The sequence below is a fragment of the Oryctolagus cuniculus genome, chromosome 10 (genome assembly GCF_964237555.1).
Source record: "Oryctolagus cuniculus chromosome 10, mOryCun1.1, whole genome shotgun sequence".
Taxonomy (NCBI): Eukaryota; Metazoa; Chordata; class Mammalia; order Lagomorpha; family Leporidae; genus Oryctolagus; species Oryctolagus cuniculus.
The window spans coordinates 103,326,317-103,344,082 of record NC_091441.1 but is presented as its reverse complement, the minus strand read 5'-3'; the positions used below and the strand labels follow the sequence as shown (position 1 = coordinate 103,344,082).

General features: G+C 58.3%; 1 protein-coding gene across 1 annotated transcript in view; it reads right to left on the bottom strand.

Moving 5' to 3' along the window:
* Positions 1–17,104, bottom strand: part of LIMD1 (LIM domain containing 1) — a 58,689-nt gene extending 41,585 nt beyond the window's left edge. The window contains exon 1 of the mRNA XM_002713396.5: positions 15,066–17,104. Coding sequence (XP_002713442.2) covers positions 15,066–16,434 — 1,369 coding nt within the window. The 5' untranslated portion in view covers positions 16,435–17,104. The remainder of the gene's footprint in view (positions 1–15,065) is intronic.
* Positions 17,105–17,766: the final 662 nt, after the last annotated feature.

Genomic DNA, 17,766 nt, shown 5'->3' with positions numbered 1-17,766 from the left:
CGTGGTCCCAGCCCTGCCCCCCAGAAAGTTCCCAGGAGAATTCTCTCCTCAGGACCCAAGGGGGCAACAAAATCCTCACGGGCTGAACCCCTCTTCCTTTATAAGCCCCAGTCTACACAAAGACAGAGAGTCAGCCCTCTGCTCTCCGCTGAGCCGCCGGCTTGGCCTGTCCAGGTGTATTCTCTCCATTCAACCCCGTGACCCTGCTCTCCCCCAGTCTGAGTGACCGGGTGCTCTCTCTCTATCCCTTCCGTTCTGACAGAGGCCCTGTCCCCAATAAAACCTTGCTACTTTGCTCTCTGTCTCATGCCTGAATTCTTCCTTTTGTGAAGACAAGAACCCCACGACTTCTCTGGTGACAGATTAAGCCGCTGCCTGCGATGCTGGCATCCCGTATCGGAGCACCAGTTGGAGTCCTGGCTGCTCCACTTCAATCCAGCTCCCAGCTAATGTACCTGGGAAAGCGGCAGAAGACAGCCCAAGTCCTTGGGCTGCTGGGACACCTGTGGGAGACCTGGATAGAGTTCCAAGCTCCTAGTTTAAGCCTGGCCCAGCCGTGGCTGTTGTAGCCATCTGGAGAGTCAACCACTAGTTGAAAGATCTCTCTCTCTCTCTTCTTGTGTCACTCTGCCTTTCAAATAAATAAAATAAATCTTGGCCAGCGCCACGGCTAACTGGGCTTACTGGGCTTACTGGGCTAATCCTCCACCTGCAGCGCCAGCACACTGGGTTCTAGTCCCGGTTGGGGTGCTGGATTCTATTCTGGTTGCTCCTCTTCCAGTCCAGCTCTCTGCTGTGGCCCAGGAGTGCAGTGGAGGATGGCCCAGGTGCTTGGACCCTGCACCTGCATGGGAGACCAGGAGGGGGCACCTGGCTCCTGACTTCGGATCAGCCGTAGCTGCCATTTGGGGGATGAACCAACAGAAGGAAGACCTTTCTCTCTGTCTCTCTCTCACTGTCTAACTCTGCCTGTCCAAAAAAAAAAAAAAAAAACACCTCCCCAGGGGCTGCTGGCACTGGACTCCTGAGTACCACACAGGGCCCAGCAGCACTGCTCCAGGCTGGCTGCACAGCTCCCTGGAGACAGCAGCCATGCTGGGGGCCAGACTGCGGCTCCCTGGGCGATCCTCCCTCACAGCGACGGCCCAGGGACGCAGGTGGACAAAACATAGCACACTGCCTCCTCCCTGGCACTCGGACCTCTCCTCCCCTGTCCCTTCCCACATACTCGGCAGATCTCGAGCCCACGGGTGAAGCTGTCATCAAGCCACAAAAGGAAGTACTTGCGGCCATTCTGGGCTGTGGGGGTCATTGCGCCAGTCCACTTGCTTCACTCTAAAGCTGCTGCTAACACACACTCGGCCCCACAAGCCGCCATGGGCCTCATTCACTGCAGTGGGAAAGGAACCTTCGCACACAATTTCCCAATCACTGCAGGCTTGAGCGTACCCTCCCAGACCACCTGCAGGTGCATTTTCCTTAAAATTCGAAAGGCAGATGGACAGAGAGACAGACAGGGAGACAGACAAAGATCTTTCATCTATTGTTCAATTTCCCAGATGTCCAGGCCAAAGCCAGGAGCCCAGCAGGGACCCAATGACTTGAGCCTGCTGCCTCCCAGGGTGTACATCAGCGAGAAGCTAGAATTGGAAGTACAGCTGGGACTCAAACCCAGGCACTCTGATAGGGGTTGTGGATGTCCCAAGTGGTATCTTAACCACTGGGCCAAACACACACATAGCACCGCATTCCCACACCCCAAAACGGGAGAAGTAAGGAAAGGAAGGTATCCCCAAGCAAGCCCTGCACCCCACCTCGGCTCCCAGCCAGCTTCCCTCGCAGCCCCTGGCATGCTCTTCTCTGGGCCGCAGCTCTCCTTCATGCCCACCCTCCACACAGGCCACTGAGCATTCTCCACGCTAACCTGAACAGCACGGACAACCAGCACACCAAAAATAGGCCCCACCTTCCTGGGCACCAGACGCCAAGAGGTGAAGCCGCCTGCCGGTAACTCAGCTGGCCAAGACCAAAAATAACAGCATCCCTGAGGTATAGGAGAAAGGGCTCTCGTACACCGTACACCGTCAATTAGAAACCTAACTCTGGATAACTTTTCTTTCTCATTGTTTACCTGTCTTCATTTATTTGACAGAGAGAGCAAGAAAGAGAGAGATCTTCCATCCACTGATTCACTTCCCTACTGCCTGCAACAGGAGAGCTGGGCCAGGCCAAAGCCAGGAGCCAGGAGCCAGGAATTCTCTCTCTCTCTCTTCACTGTGTCACTCTTTCAAATAAATAAATGTTAGAAAAGAATGTGCAAGGGTACTCATTAAAATATTAAGATGCTGAAATGTGGAAAACTGGAAACCATACAAACACTCCAATGCAGAGGTGAATAAACACTGCATCACTTTCCAAAATCCTATTCTACCAGCCGGCGCTGTGGCGCAGTAGGTTAATCCCCCACCTGCGGTGTGGTGCTGGCATCCCATATGGGCGCCAATTCTAGTCCCGGCTGCTCCTCTTCCAGTCCAGCTCTCTGCTGTGGCCTGGGAAAGCAGTGGAGGGTGGCCCAAGTGCTTGGGCCCCTGCACCTGCATGGGAGACCCAGAAGAAGCTCCTGGCTCCTGGCCTCGGATCAGCGCAGCTCCAGCTGTTGTGGCCATTTGAGCAGTGAACCAGTGGATGGAAGACCTTTCTCTCTGTCTCTCCCTCTCAGTGTCTGTAACTCTACCTCTCAAATAAATAAATAAAATCTTTTTTAAAAAATGCTAATCTAGAGCAGCGTTGTCTGACGGAACTCTCACTGATGACGAATGTGTTTCCCTCCACAGCACCCATGGACCTGGGCCCTGATGAACCGTCTCACTCCCCGCAGACACACGCGCGTGGTTTTCTGAGAGCCTCTGCCACAAGGTTTCCATCGCTCATCAATAAATACCCTTTTTGTTTTGTTTTGAAGATTTATTTATTTATTTAAAAATCAGAGTTATAGAGAGGGAAAGAGAGAGAGAGAGATCTTCCATTTGCTGGTTCACTCCCCCAGTGGCCACATCAGCCAAAGCTGGGCCAGGCTGAAGCCAGGAGCTTCATCCAGGCTCCCAAGTGAGTGCAGGGACCCAAGCACTTGGGCCATCTTTCACTGCTTTCCCAGGCGCATTAGCAGGGAGCTGGATAGGAAGTGCAGTAGCCAGAACTTAAACCAGTGCCCCTATGGGATGCCAGTACTACGGGAAGCTGTTTAACCTGCAGCACCATAGCGCCAGCCTCAATAAATACCCCCTTCCTTTTTTTTTTAATGTGTTTCTGTTTAAAGGTGCTTATTTAACATGTGTCCTTGATTTATTAAGCCCTCAGCCAAGGGCACTGGAGCTCAACCCTCAACAAACCCACATTCTCTGTAAGGCCCATCGCAGCCCTCGGCGCAAAGGCTGGAGGTCACATTAAATAGTGAAACACCAACCAAAACCACAGAAATGCCTAAAGCAGAGCACCAAACACACCACAAGGAGCACACCTGTGTACCGCACCAGACTGAAAGGAGACAGAGCGGCAGAGCGGCTCACCTGGTCTGACCACAGCCGGGGCGGGGGCGGAGGGGGTGGGGCAGGGGGCCTCACGTTCATGGCTGTTTCCTGCATGCCCTCGGAAGATGCCCACAGTGCTCCAAGTATGCACCCACGGGTGCGAGATTGTAGCAAGCAGGCAGACTCACAGACACAGAACCCACGGGTGACGAGGCTCACCCGCGTATGAACACGGTACGAAGCCGTTTACACAGTTTCAGAACAGGCAAAACGAGCCAACAGACACATCAGAGCAGTGGTCTCCCTGGGGACGGAATTTTCTGCATCTTCACAAGATCGAGGCTTACGCGGGTGCGTGCACGTGTCAAAATCACACAATGCTGTGTGCGTCTTGAGCTTTTAAGAACACAACCACAAATTCCTAGACACTCTCCCATCAAGAAGTGGGGGTGTGTGAGGGCTTGTGGGTGCTCAGAGCCACAGAATGCAGTAGAAATGATACCACATGGCTCCCAGCGCTGGGTGGGGAAAGACCCAACAAGCGAAGGCACTGGGACTGCCCCGACCACGCAGCTCGGAGACTGCAGATCGCGCGAACACCCACGCAGCGTTCGAGGCCTGCAGGTCTGCTCAGCATCGCCCTTCCCTCCTGCCCACCCCCACCCGCACCTCCTTGCTCTGGCTGTCAGCTCGGGCAGGACTGCCTCTCCCCACAGCCCACCCGCCCACCGTCAGGCATGGGCAACCCAGAGAGCTGGCAGCTATGGCCACAGGCAGGGCAGGGGTCCATTCCCAGCTTCTAAGATGGACCTCCACGGCTGGCGACAAAGGGCCTCTGTGTGAGCTGATCCCGGGAGAGCAGGCAAGGTCAGACAAACAGCTCCCCAGCAGCTACCACCCTAACGGGGCCACCCTGCCCACAGGCCCCCAGGGAGGCCCACACCCTGACAGAGGGGTGGGGCACAGGCACCCTGTGAGCCCAAGGCCCCGGATGAGCAAATCCCAAACAAGCAGGCAGGAAGCGCTGTCTTTCACTTCTCTAAGGGCCTCCAGGGCCTGGGCTGTCTCTGGGGATATTCTGCCCCGACTGGCTACACTGACCGCGTTTCTGAGGCACTGGAAAGCTGGCTCAACGCCACTCTCCACCGGCCCCGCCCTGCCCCCTGTGCAGATGTGAGGGCTTCCTCCTCTCCCAGGACGCCTCACCCCTTCCTAACAGCACGGCAGGCACGGGGCTGCATCATTGGCTACAATCGTGAAATCCATCTCCCTTCCCCAAATGACAGCCTCCGTTGAAGCCCACGGGACGAGGCTTTCAGGCGCAGCACGGTACGGCGCTCTGGTGTTTCTGAGAACAGGGCAACACAAGCCTGCACAGCCATGACCGTCGTGTGCCATGCCCTGTTGTCGGCACTTCCTGCGGCACGACCCCATCCAGCAGGAAGACAACACGCTCGCACAGTCAGAACAAGAGGGGCTCACTTTACCACCGCATTTTACTCAGCCCAAGATACCCAAATAGTCTCATTTCAACGCAGCACCGATACAAAAATATTAATGAGTCATCTTACATTCTTTTTTCCATACCAAGCCTCCATTTCTGCTCAGACCAGCCGCCTCTGGAAGCGCTGAACAGCTGCCGCGTGCGACCAGCTCCCTGGACATGGATCAGCTGGTTCCATCCCCAGAGCCACCACGGCGGGCGGGCGCTATGGCACAGCGACTGAGGCTGCCGCCCGAGACGCCCACACCCCGTATCCGAGTGCCCATTCCAGTCGTGGCTCCTCTGCTTCTGATCCAGCTCCCTGCTAACATGCCTGGCAAGCAGCAGATGATGGCTTAAGTGCTTGGGCCCCTGCTACCCACATGGGAGATCTGGATGGAGTTCCTGGTTCCTGGCTTCAGCCTGGCTCATAACCCTGTCTGTGGACATCTGGGGATGTGAACCAGAAGATGGAAGACGCTTCCTCTGCCTCTCTGAGTCATTTTGCCTTTCAAATAAATCAAATAAATACATCTGAGAGAGAGAGAGAGAGAGAGAGAGAGAGAGAGCCACCATGTGCACGCGGTACTGATAGGGAGACTGTGGCACAGGCTGCCCAGGCTCTCACGGTCACACCAGACCCATGGCTGGCAGATCCAGAGCCCACTCCCACACACAGCTCCTCCAGTCCTGACTTGGCGCAATGGGATGTCGTCTCTTGACAGCACCACCTGCACCCCCACTGTATCTCCCACTCCCGTCCGACCTGCCTAGGCCACGTGATGCCTGGGCCTCGAGAGCTCTCCATGGGATCAGGCAGGAGCCAGCCCCACATGACTTTGCCTGAGACCCCCTCAATCTTCCGTGATGCCTGCACTCCTCTGTCCAGCTCCCCCCACGCCCTCATCAATCTCCCCCGGGGGCACATCCTTCAGAAATCACGTGCAGGGTGGGCGTTTGGGGCAGCAGTTATGTTGCTGCTTGGGAAGCCCACATCCTACATCAGAGAGCCCAGTGGAGACCCAGCTCTTCAGCTCCCTGTCCTGTGTCCTGCTAATGAGAACAGCAGATGATGGTTCAAGTATCTGGGTCCCGGCCATGCACATGGGAGAGCCGGGTGGAGCTCCGGGCTCCCATCTTCAGCCTGGCCCAGCCCTGGCTTTTGCAGGCAGTGATGAGCAAAGCATCAAATGGGATATCTCGCTCCAGCAGTCCCTGTCTGCCTGCCCCAGGGCTTCAGGAACCCGGCCTCAGATCAGCCGCAGGGCTCTGCAGGTGGCCAGCAGCCAGTTCAGAGTCTGGAGCCCAGACCCGCTCCTCAGACCCCATGCCTTCCAACTCCACGGTGCAACTCCTGCCAAGTCCGCCAGCACTGCCAGGGACGAGCTCCTCTGCTAGGTCCCGCCAGCCCCGGAAGGGGAGCCCTGCAGAGCTACAGAAGTGTCAGGGCGGCTCCTTGTGCTCCAGGAATAGGAGCCCCGTCTCACCCAGCTGGCGCCCCTGCTGCCAACACAGAGCCCAGCCCAGGGCAAGCTGCAGTAAACACACACTAAGTGAACGTGGGCTCGCTCACAGGGTGACCTCACTCGCTTCTGAGCAAACTTTGTTACTGCACACATGTTTCTCACACCCTCCCCACCCAGGCTTCGCTGCTAGCACGTGGAAAGCTTCCAAGTGCAGCTGATGCACACGCGCGCACACACACACACACACACACACACACGGGGCTGCCCCAGCCACCATCAGCCTCAGGGCCAAGAGCTTTCTCCCAGCCAACAGCTCCAAATCCCAAGCTAGCTCTGAGGCTTGCAGCACGGGAAAGGAAACAGAATTAAAATAAGCACAGGACATCCAGTCCTCAGAAGGAAACCAAGGGCAGAAGAGCGAAGCCAGGGGCCCAAAGCGGCACAGCCAGATCAAGCACCACCAGGCCTGCTGCCCGCATTTTGTGATGCAGAGACAGTTTTCAGCAAACAGCGGGAAGCAGTGCGAAGTGGGGTGAGGAGGGGGGACAGGCGGGACAGGCGGGACATTTCAGCGGATGCAAAACCTCAGGCCAGCCCTGACCATCATGTGAGCAAACATGGCCACAATGTGTTGCACCCTGCCAAGAGGAAATCCAAAAACCCAGCTGACGAGCAGCTCAGGAGAACAGGGAAGCCACTGTGATGGCCAGAAGGGGGCTGTGGGCAACAGAGGACAAAACTGCTACTGACTTTTCTTCTTTATTATTCTTTGTTTGTTTTTTTGGTTTTTTTTGAAAGAGAGAAATAGATCTATTTTCTAGCTCACTCCCCATATACCTCCAACGGCCAGGGCTGAGCTGGGCTGAAGCCAGGAGCCCAAAACTCAATCCAGGTCTCGTACGCTGAGCGGCAGGGACATAAGTGCTTGCACCATTGCTGGCTACGTCCCTGGGTGCACATGAGCAGGAAGCTGGAAGCAGGAATGAGCCTGGGACTCAAACCCGGGCCCCCCGCTGTGGGACGCAGGCAGCCCACGCAGCCTCTTACTCACCACCCTGGACACACACCCTCTGACCTATCTTCTGAAATGACTTACATGTGCTGTCCAGCCCAGGGCCTGCAGGGCCACGTGTCCACCCCTGACTCAGAGCCTGCATTTTAAGAGGGGCTGTGCCCATCAGATCCTCTAAGGACCTTGCTCATCACACCTCCCAGAGCAGGCTGGCAGGGCCAACCCACGCTAAACTGACATTCCCCCCCTCTGAGTGACAGAGAAGCTTCCAGAACTTTCTACGTGTTATAAATACATGTTTAGGGGGAGGGAACTCGTGGCCTCTGATATCCTCCCTGGCAGCTTCCAGTATCCGGGAGTAACCCGTCCTCACTCTCCTGGGACCCAGAGATGAGTCACACACAAGAAAGATGAGGAAGGAACTTGGCCAAGTCTACACTCACAGCTCCCAGAGCTTAAAAATAACCTGGCTGTGGATCATCCCCACTCCCTTTGAGAGGCTTGAGCAGAAAGTCCGCTGCCTTCCAGGCTGACCCTGAGTGCCCGTGTCCGGGAGCTTCCCTGGGAGGGGGAAAGGGAAAAGCAAACCCTGGAGCACAGATAAACCCCTGCCGGCTGGCACGGCCCCACCTTGACGCACCTTTGGCGACTCGGGTGACCCGTTTTGTCTTCAGGCGAGGCTTCTGCCCCATTTTCAAGGCAGGTATGGGGAACCCTTTATCTGCCGAGGGCCATGTGGGTATTTTTACCATCACTGGCAGGCAGGCCATACGAAATTATCAGCTTACCGATCGGCCTGCTGTAGACTGCTCTGACTTTTCAGTTCCACCTGTGGTTGCAGGGCCGGACCAAATAATTTCCCGAGACTCAGACGTTCCCTACCCCCATCAGAGCCTCTGCATGTGGCCTGGGGTTGCTGCCCATGCTCAGAAGGCGGCATCCCCGCCACTCCAGAGACGTGTGCGCTGGGACACCCTATCCAGTCTACAGCACTAGGGGTGACACACAAGCACCCCACAGACCTGGCCTGCTCAGCCTCCACAGCCTATCAGTGCCCTACAGGGAGGAACGCACATTGGGCAGCACAGAAGAGGAACCCACATGCCACCTGGATTTACCACAGTGGGGTCCGGCTCCTCTGGCCAGCCCAGGGACCCCCACACCTTGCCTTCTTTGTGGTTCCCACTGGGGCCCTGGCTCCAACAGGGCAGCGGGGAGGCCTCGGCTCTGAGCTCATGAGCCCTAAAGTTCCCTTTGTCAAGAAGCCACAGCACATCCTGGCGCCAACAGGCGGCACAGCACAGTGGTCAAGGGCTCCAGCTCAGTAGCCGGACTCAGCAAAGCCATTTCATAAATATACTGGCCAGGTTAGTTGGGGTCTATGTGCCTCCAGTTTGCCTGTCTGTAAGATGGCAATAATGAAACAGGGTTACTGGGAGGACTTAACGAGTTAACACACTTAGGGTGCTTAGAAAAGTATCTGGCAGTCTGCTAAACGCTTGACAAGTCTTGCCAAACCATCTCGGAGCCACAACCCCTGCTAAAAACCCTTCTCCTTGGGGCTGGGGTTGTGGCATAGCGGGTTAAGCTGCCACCTGCAACACGGGCATCCCATAAGGGCACCTAGCCAAGTCCTGGTGGCTCCACTTCCAATCCAGGTAACCTGTTGAAGCGCCTGGGAAAGCCACGTCAGGGACTCAGATGAAGTTCCTGGCTCTTGGCTTCAGCCAGACCCAGCCCTGTGTGTTGCAGGCATTTGAGGAGTGAACCAGTAAGCAGAAGATCTCTGTAACTCTGCCTTCCAAATAAATAAATAAATCGTGGGTTTTTATATATATATATAGAGAGAGAGAGAGAGAGAGATTATATATATTATATATATAAAGTATATATATAAGTATATATTTATATATATTTATATGCTTTATTTATATATATATGTATATATATACTTTGTCCCTCCCTTTCGTTGCCCCACTAGCCGACACGATGTGGGGCACAGGGACACAGACAGAAAAGACTGGTCCAGACAGCGCTGGGCCATGAGGGCCACTGTCCTGTGTCAGAGGAGCAAGCCTGAGGCCCAGCAATGCCCAGGGCAGCACAGAGCCCATGGAGGAGATCAGGGACATGCTGGCAAAAGCAAGGGCGTGGAGGGGGTTGGGCATCTGGCCTGGAAATAAAGACACCACTTTGGACACCTGGGATGAAGCCCTGGCTCAATCCCACTTCCAGCTCCTGCCGATGCACACCCCTGGGAGGCCACGGCAAAGGCTCAAGTGGCTGGGTCCCTGCCTTCCCTCATGGGATATCCACTTTGAGTTTCAGGTTCCTGGCTTCAGTCTGGGCCAACCTCGGCCACTGTGACCATTTGGGGAGTGAACCAGCGATGAGAGATGGCTGTCTCTGAAGTTCAGATAAAAAGCCAACAAGGACAGTGAGCACCACAAAGCTGTGCCCCTGTCAAGGATGCCAAGGTCAATGAGAACAGCTTCCAAAGGCCCGCGGGCCGGTGACCACGCAACTCCGGCGGCTGGCCATGCCAGGCTCACCTTTTCTAATCTCACCCTAACCTTCAGAGCGCAAGGGCCTCCAGCTCAGACAATGGATCTGCATTTAGCCAGAGACCCCAGGACCTCAGCACACGCTACACTCTGCATTACCAATCGGCTCTGCCACTGCTTTGTACAATAAACTTTCTATAGAAAATGTTAACGATGATCATGATTTTAAAGAATGAAAGATTTATTTGAAAGGCAGAATTACAGAGAGAGAGAGAGAGAGAGAGAGAGGAGGGAGAGACCTTCCATCCACTGGTTCACCCCTCAAATGGGCTCAAAAGCTGGGGCTGGGCCAGACCAAAGCCAGGAGTCAGGAATTTCTTCTTGGTCTCCAGCATGAGGACCAGGACCCAAGCATTTGGGCCACCTTCCGCTGCTTTCCCAGGCGCATTGAGAGGCAGCTGGATCAGAAGTGGGGCAGCCAGGACTCGAACTGGTGCCCACATGGGATTTCCCCACTGCAGGCAGCAGCCCAACCTGCTGTGCTACAGATTACGACTTCTGCAGGTGGCAGGCATGTGAGAGTCGGGAGTCCTCTTTAAACAGCATTTCCTGACTATCTCAAGTAAAACCGACTGCCACATGCCATTGAAAATGTAACCAAAACCAAAGTTTCTGGGAGCAGGTGGGGCACTAGGCCACCGCCCACCCCCCGCTGCCCAGGCCCTTAGGCCAGGACGGCGCCCAGGCCACCTGGCTCCCTGACACCCAAGTGTGTCCCTACATGGAAGTCACAAATCAACAGACGTAAAGAAACAGCGCTTTCCTGAAGCCTCTGGCGAGAATGGCCAATCAGAAGGCTGCCTGCCTGGCCTTCTCCGTGGAAAGAGCAGGAAGACAGGATGGAAAAAACAAGGCGTTCTTTCCTGGTCACAGAGGCACAGTGCAGAAACATCCCACCCCAAGGAGGGGGACCCCAGGGAGAGAGCGTGCTGGGACAGGCGGGCACCGTGGGAAACTCTGGCGGGGTCAGCACACAGGGCCGCACTGCACAGGCCTGAAGGACCCAGGCTGGGGACAGCAGGGACCTATGTGGGAAGGGACTCGACAGGTACAGCCAACAGCAGGGAGAGGCATGGTCCGGGAGCCCGGGGAGGGAGAAGGGTGAGGGCCTGACCTGACCGTCCAGGGCACAGCGGGGACGTGACCCGCCTGTGAGGACATGAACCTCTCTGAATGAGGGCTGGGGGTTGACTCATCACCCTTCCCCCCTCGTAGAGAGGGCTGGTGGCAGGGGAGGGCCTGAAGCATGGGATGAAGTCACAGCCCCTCAGGGAACACAGAGGACCAAGCACAGTCTGAGCCCTGACCACTGACCACACCCACAAGGGAGCTACCACTGCCACGGAGGGGGTCCCGCAGGGGAGCTGGCCCTGCCCTGACGCCCGGGACTTGCCAGCCTTGTTCATTCAGATCACCCTGTGGTCACCACTCATCCCAAGACCTGTTGTTTTCAAAAATCTCAGTTTCCAAAGTTCCTTTGATCACACAGTCGCTCGGACTCGTTCCAGGCGAGAGGTCAGAACCCTGGAGGTGAGGCCGAATGGAAGGCAGCCCAAGGGGCCTTCCTGGCTGATGGTTCCGCCTGGACGTGGAACATCTACACATTACATGCCGGGAAAACGTTCAACACGCATGCCTTCCTGGAAATGCACACACAGGCTGGGCACGTGCACCTGCAGGGCTGGACAGGCAGAGTCAGCATCTGGGGTGTCATCCACAAAAGCTGCCTGAAAGATCAGAAATGCACCTTGCGTGTCTTCCACCAGGCCAGATTACGGCACAAGGTCTCCAGAAGGCGTTTTGGTGGAATCCACATCCGGTCTGCCAGAATCTGGACAGATACTGGACAGAGCCAGATGGCGGAGGTGCTTCTGCCACTTCTGCCTGGCGTGTGGTCAGCTGGGACCTCAGGGCTGCGGACAGACAGCTGTCCGGGACCTCGGGAGGGGCCGCTCTGTTAGAGGATCCACCCAGGTTGCTTCCTTAGCTGTGCAAAATGCTCCACTTCCCCACCCAGCCCCACACAGTTCCAGGATGGAGTCAGATGAGCAGTGTGTGAGGGGTCATGAGGACCAGCAGCGGCATCTTCTATAGGACGGTCAGCAGGGAGGGAGCCCGGAGGACGCTGCCCCGTCCCACCGGACTGCTCACCTCTCCCAGGGGTCCTGCCAGTAAAATGCGGCCCGCTGGTCCAGGTAGAGCTGTTCCCAGGAGAGCCGTGCCTGTCGTCGGGTGCCTGGGCTAAGGCAGGTCAGCCACTGTTTCTACAGCCCCGGATGGTCCACCAAAGACAGGCAGACGCAAGACAGCCAACCACCTCCTCTCCTGCTGTGGGCGGGAAACGGGCACAGCCGGCCACCTACTGGGCAAAGCAGACCCTGGCACTTACTTATTCTCACCTCCCTACCCCCTCCAGGGCCTGACAGGTCTGGAGGAGCCCCCTCTCCGCTGGGGCAGCTTTGGCAGTGACCACCCAGCCCCACCGACAGCAGCCAGAGAGGGCACACAGGACACAGGAGTTCGGGATCCTGAGTGTGGGGGAAGAAGGGCTGGGGGCCCCTGAAGCCACCTGGGGCGGGGGAAGGGGGTGCTGAACCTGGAGGATCAGGCAGAAAGAAGGCAGCCACTCTGACCGGGGAGACCCCCCAGCGCCACAGTGCGGGGTTGGAGTAGGAGGAAGCTGGTGACCCTCAGCAAGTCACTCACACTCTTGGGCCTCAGTTTCTCAATGACAAGCAGCAGAATGTCCCTGGACCTATCTCGGAGGCCTCTGTGTGGGTTTCATGACAACAATGCCCACAGAGCACCAAACCTAACCACCAGGCACAGCACAGGCACCACATGGTTGGCAGCTATTACCAGAACACAGCTCTCACCTGCCTGAGACAGGGCCATGGCGGCCCTCTCCTGGGCCTCCCCCCCACCCCTGCCCTCCTTCCCCTCCACCCCTGCAAGAGGGGAGGATCCAGGGGCACCCTGCACACCAAACCATCCAGGAAACCCAGCAGGTGTCCAGCACAGAGGAGAAAGGTGGGCACGATAAACCAAAGGCCAAGGTCCCGTCTGCTGGGCACACGGTGGCACACACAGAAGGCCGGGCAGTGCCTTCCGAGAGCCGTGCCCAGGCAGGCGGGAAACCCAGCAATGCTGCCCCGGCAGCACACACAGCTCGCCCTCCACGCTCTGCTCCTGGGCTGTCAGCCTTGGGGACGACGCCTCCCAGAGTCCCCTGGCCACCTCAGCCCTGCGCCTCTGGTCCCGCCTCCACTGTATTTCTCTCTCCACTGTTTGCTCACTCACTGCCTATTTCCTGCCTTCTCTACTCAACTGTTGGCCCCAGGAAAGCAGGGGGTTCCGCCTGTGCTGTTCACCGTGTATCTCCCACAGCCTAAGAACACAGCAGGGCCAAGGCAGGCGTTCAGAAAGAGACGTGACGGACGGGGCCAGCTACCGCTGCGGCTGCTCGGACCCAGACCAGAAACCCGCACCCCTGAAGAAATAAAACTGCTGTTCTGTTGTTCAGTGATCTTGAACTCAAACACTAGACGTCACTTTGGGGCTGGTGCTGTGGCACAGTGGGTCACTACTTGTCACTGCCTGGGATGCCCACAGCCCCCGTCAGAGTGCCCAGGAGAGAGGCCAGCCTCCACCTCCAAGCCAGGCAGGTTCCCACTATGTACCTGCGAGGAAGGAAACCATGGCCCAAGTTCTTGGGTTTCTGCCGCCCACATAGGAGACCAAGGTGGACTTCCTGGCTCCTAGCTTCAGCCTGGCCCAGATCAGACAGTTGTGGCCAACAGGGAAGTGAACCAGGAGATGGAAGATCGCTCCCTCTCCCTGTCACTCTGCCTTTCAAACAACATAAGTTAATTAATAATAAATGAAATAAAATTAATTAATACTTTTCTAAAGCAAAAAAACGACACCTCTAGACCCTTCTAAGAACAAGCGGTCTTTCTGGCTAACTTCTGTGTGACAGCTAAGTCGTGACTCTGTAGGAGGACACAGTGACATTCTGGTCACCTCCAAAGCCCAAGCAGAGGGGAAAAAAAGGCTGAAGCCAGCAGTCTCCAAGAGCTTGTCGTTTTTTAAAAAATAAAACAAAATGTACAAGTTTGAGTGGAGCCAGCAAGAGGCACCTTCCAGCCCATTTTGAACCACAGCTGTAGGTGCAACCTGGTACTCGGGGCTGTGGGCTGTTAGGAGGCGCCTGCTCCAGCTGGGCTCAAACCAGCCTGCACATCACGGCCACGCGCGCCGGGCTGGCTGGCAGAACCAGAGCTAAGGAAGGGCCCAAGAGGTTCTATTTCAACCATTTCCCAGGCAAAAGGATGCTGGTGCAGAGACTACACTTTAAGAACCACTGCTCTAGAACAATCTTTCACGGTAACTGTAAGCAAGTACCTGCAGTCACACACACGCATACACGGATGTGTGAGCACACAGACACGCACACACAGATGCACCCACACACACAATGCACACACATGCAAACATGCATGTGCACAGATATGCACAAACATACACACATGTGCACACACACACAGCAGTCAGGAGCCCCCACCCCCACCACTGGTCCTCAAGTAGCCAGACCTGCCCAGCCCTCCACAAACAACCTGCGGGGGGGGGGGGGGGGGGGCGGATCTGCCCTGAGAAAGCCACTCCCACTCAACTCCCCCATGAGCCTGTCACTGGGAGAGGCACTAGCTGCACAGCTGAAACTCCTGAGATCCAAAGTTACAATGTTTCCATTTCCTGATTAACAGCCAGAAGCAATCCACATGGCCTCACTCTTCACACCTAGGCAACCCCCAGCCCCAAGACCAGCTTTCTCCCCAACATGCTTTCACCCCAAGGATGCTTTCAAGTTTCTGAATCAAAAGTAACTGGAGGAGGAAAACAAAAAGAGGCAAGCCACTCAGGAGACCTCCAGCCTCACTGGTGGGGAGCATGACCCCCAGTTAAGGAACCCCATCGCCCCACGGCTGGTAACTCCGCCAGCCTCTCACTCACCAAAGTAATCGGCCTTCGGGTGAGCATCCATCTCCCGCTCCAGGCGCTGGGTGAGGGCTTCCAATTTTAACTCGGCGGCCGATGGGCCGAGCTCGGGTCCCGGGGCCAGGGTCTGGCAGGGCAGCCTCACCCTGGGGGAGCTCTCTGGGAGCTCAGGACCCAGGCTACTGTCAGGGGACCACCCCAGGGGATCCTCTTTGGAAGTCGAGTCAGGCAGAGTGGACATTATCGGATGGGCAAGGCTGGTGGGGCTGAGCTGGGCAGCCGTGCCGAGGTCTGTACAGCCAAGCTTAGGCCCCAGCCCGGGGACAGTACCCAGCTGGGCACTGTCCTTGCTGGCTGGCAAGGAAGACAGGGCAGGAGTGGAAAGGTAAGACTTGGGCCCATCCTGGAACCAGGGCTGAGGGTCCATGGCGGGTTTGGACGTCACGCCTGAAATCTCACTCCCCAGGCGCGAGTCTGTTCTCGGAAGAGCTCCTGGCCCAGAGCTGTTTGGGGCCAGGGGTGCTGACACAGGAGGGGTCCTGGGCTGAGCGGGTCCCAGGCCTGGGGCCCCGTTCTCCAAGCCTGGAGAAGACAGGCCAGGGCTCACCCGCTGGGAGGAAGCCGTGGACCAAAGGCCTGCTGGCTTCTCACTGCTGCGGTTACCGATGCCAGCATCCTGGCCACCAAGGGCACTCTCAAAGGGCCTGCTGGAGCCGAGGGAGGGCTGCGGCTGGTACAGGCGATGGTCCCCACAGGGTTTGGGCAGTGGCGGGTCACTCCCTTGGGGGCCAGGCCACCCGCTCCCTGCACCCAGGCTGATGCTGGAGGACCCGGGTGGAGCATCAGCCCACTTGGTGCTTGCCAGGGAGAGATTGTCATAATAGTCCCCGTGAGTGAGGCAGGAAGGATCTTCACAGATGCCAGGCCGCTGGGGAGCAGACCTCTCCAAACTGGCAGGGCCCTCCCTAAAGCCACAGTCTTGGCTGCCCAGTTTCGGGCCCTGGACACCGGGCCTGGTCCTCTGCTCCTGGCGGCTGTACAGGGGCTGCCCGGCGGCAACCATGGTGGCTGCCCCGGTGGAGGCAGCCAGGGGGGGCCTGGCAGCACCATCGCCCACCAGCCTGCTGCCCACAGCGGCTCCGTTGACGGGGCCTCTGCCCCCCCTGGGCAGGGTCTCCTCCTGAAGCTGTTGCTGCTGCTGCTGCTGCTGCTGGAGGTGGATTTTGGCCATCTTGGTGGCAAACACCCTGCGGGTCTCCTCAAACTCAGGGTTGTTGCTGGCACCCTTGTCCACTCGGAAGAGCCCGTCCTTGGAGGCCTCATACATATTCAGGTCCTCGATGAACTTGCTGGCCTGCAGGCCCAGGTCACCGTACTTATCCATGTCGCAGGCTGGTGTCCTGGCCTAGCCCAGGTGCCCCGTGTGGGTGCGTGGCGCAGCAGAGCCGCTGGGGGAAGGGCCGGCCTTCAAGTTCTGTCCGGGACAGGTGAAGGCTGCCACCTGCCCAGCGTGGGGGTCATGACCCCAGGGCTGTGCGTCCAGCCGGGGTTGAGGTCTCCAGGCCAGTGGGATCAAGTTGGCTCCCAACTCCTGTCCCCTTCGGGGTCGTCCACGTGGGGGGAGCTGCTGGCGCTGAGCAGTTCCCGGCCGGCTCAGAGTTTTTCTTTTTTTCCAAATCAAAAAAGTTAAAGAAACAGGAGAAAGAAGAGAGAAATCACATCCGCCGCAGGCAACCGGAGACCGCCAACAAGGCGGCAGCCAGGCTGGGGCGGCCGGCAGAGCGCAGAGGCCCCAGGCACAGCCGGGGCCAAGGCGCGGCGGCAGGCGGTGCAGGCAGTCCCGGGCGCTGGGGTTCCCGCGGCTTCCTCGGCGCGGCGCGGGCGCACCGGAGGCCCGGGCAGCGGCAGGAAGTTCACGACAGCCGGAGCGGGCGGCCCATTGTCCGATGGCGGCGGCGGCCCGGCGCACGAGCCAGCCGGAGGGCGGCGGGACGCGGACGCGGAAGTGAGTGCGCCCGGAGCAGTCCCCGCCGCTCGCCTGCCGGTCGCACAAGTCCCCGGCCGCGGGGAGGCGGGGGCGAGGGGCGGCCGAGGGGCGGGGTCGCGCGGGCGGGCGGGCGCCCCGGGGTAGGCCGGGCCCGTGGCAGCGTGGCGCGCGTCCTGCGCCCGGGCGGGCCGGGGCCGGGGAGCCCCGAGGTGTGCCCGGCGCGGCCGCCCCGCGTCCTGGCCCGGGGCTGAGCGGGAGTTCCCCGCTGCCTCGGCCGCGAGTCCCGGACGGGATTGGGTCTGCGGCCTCCCTTCCCGTCTCGGGCTCCCAGCCCGGTCCCGCCCCTGGCAGCGCTGGGCGGGGTCCCGCGCGCCGAGACAGCCGGGCCCCGGCGGGCCTGGGGAGTCTGCGTGAGCCGGAACCAGCGGGCAGGGTCGACTGGGCTCCTCGGCCCTCCGTGCCTCAGTTTCCCCGGAGGGAAGGCTACCCACTGCCCCAGCTTCCTCGAGGGGCAGGACTGGACATCCGGGGAGCCACCTGCGGCTGGGCCAGAGTCCAATTAGACAAGGAGACTGAGGCATAGGGAGGAAGAGTCTCAAGGTGTCAGTGTGACCCGCAGAGCGCGCGTGGGCGCCCACGTCCTCTGAAAGCGCCGTCGTGGGCCTCTGACTTTCGGGAGACTGAGGGCCCCCACGGGGAACCTGACTCCCGGGCGCCCCCGCCTGGCCC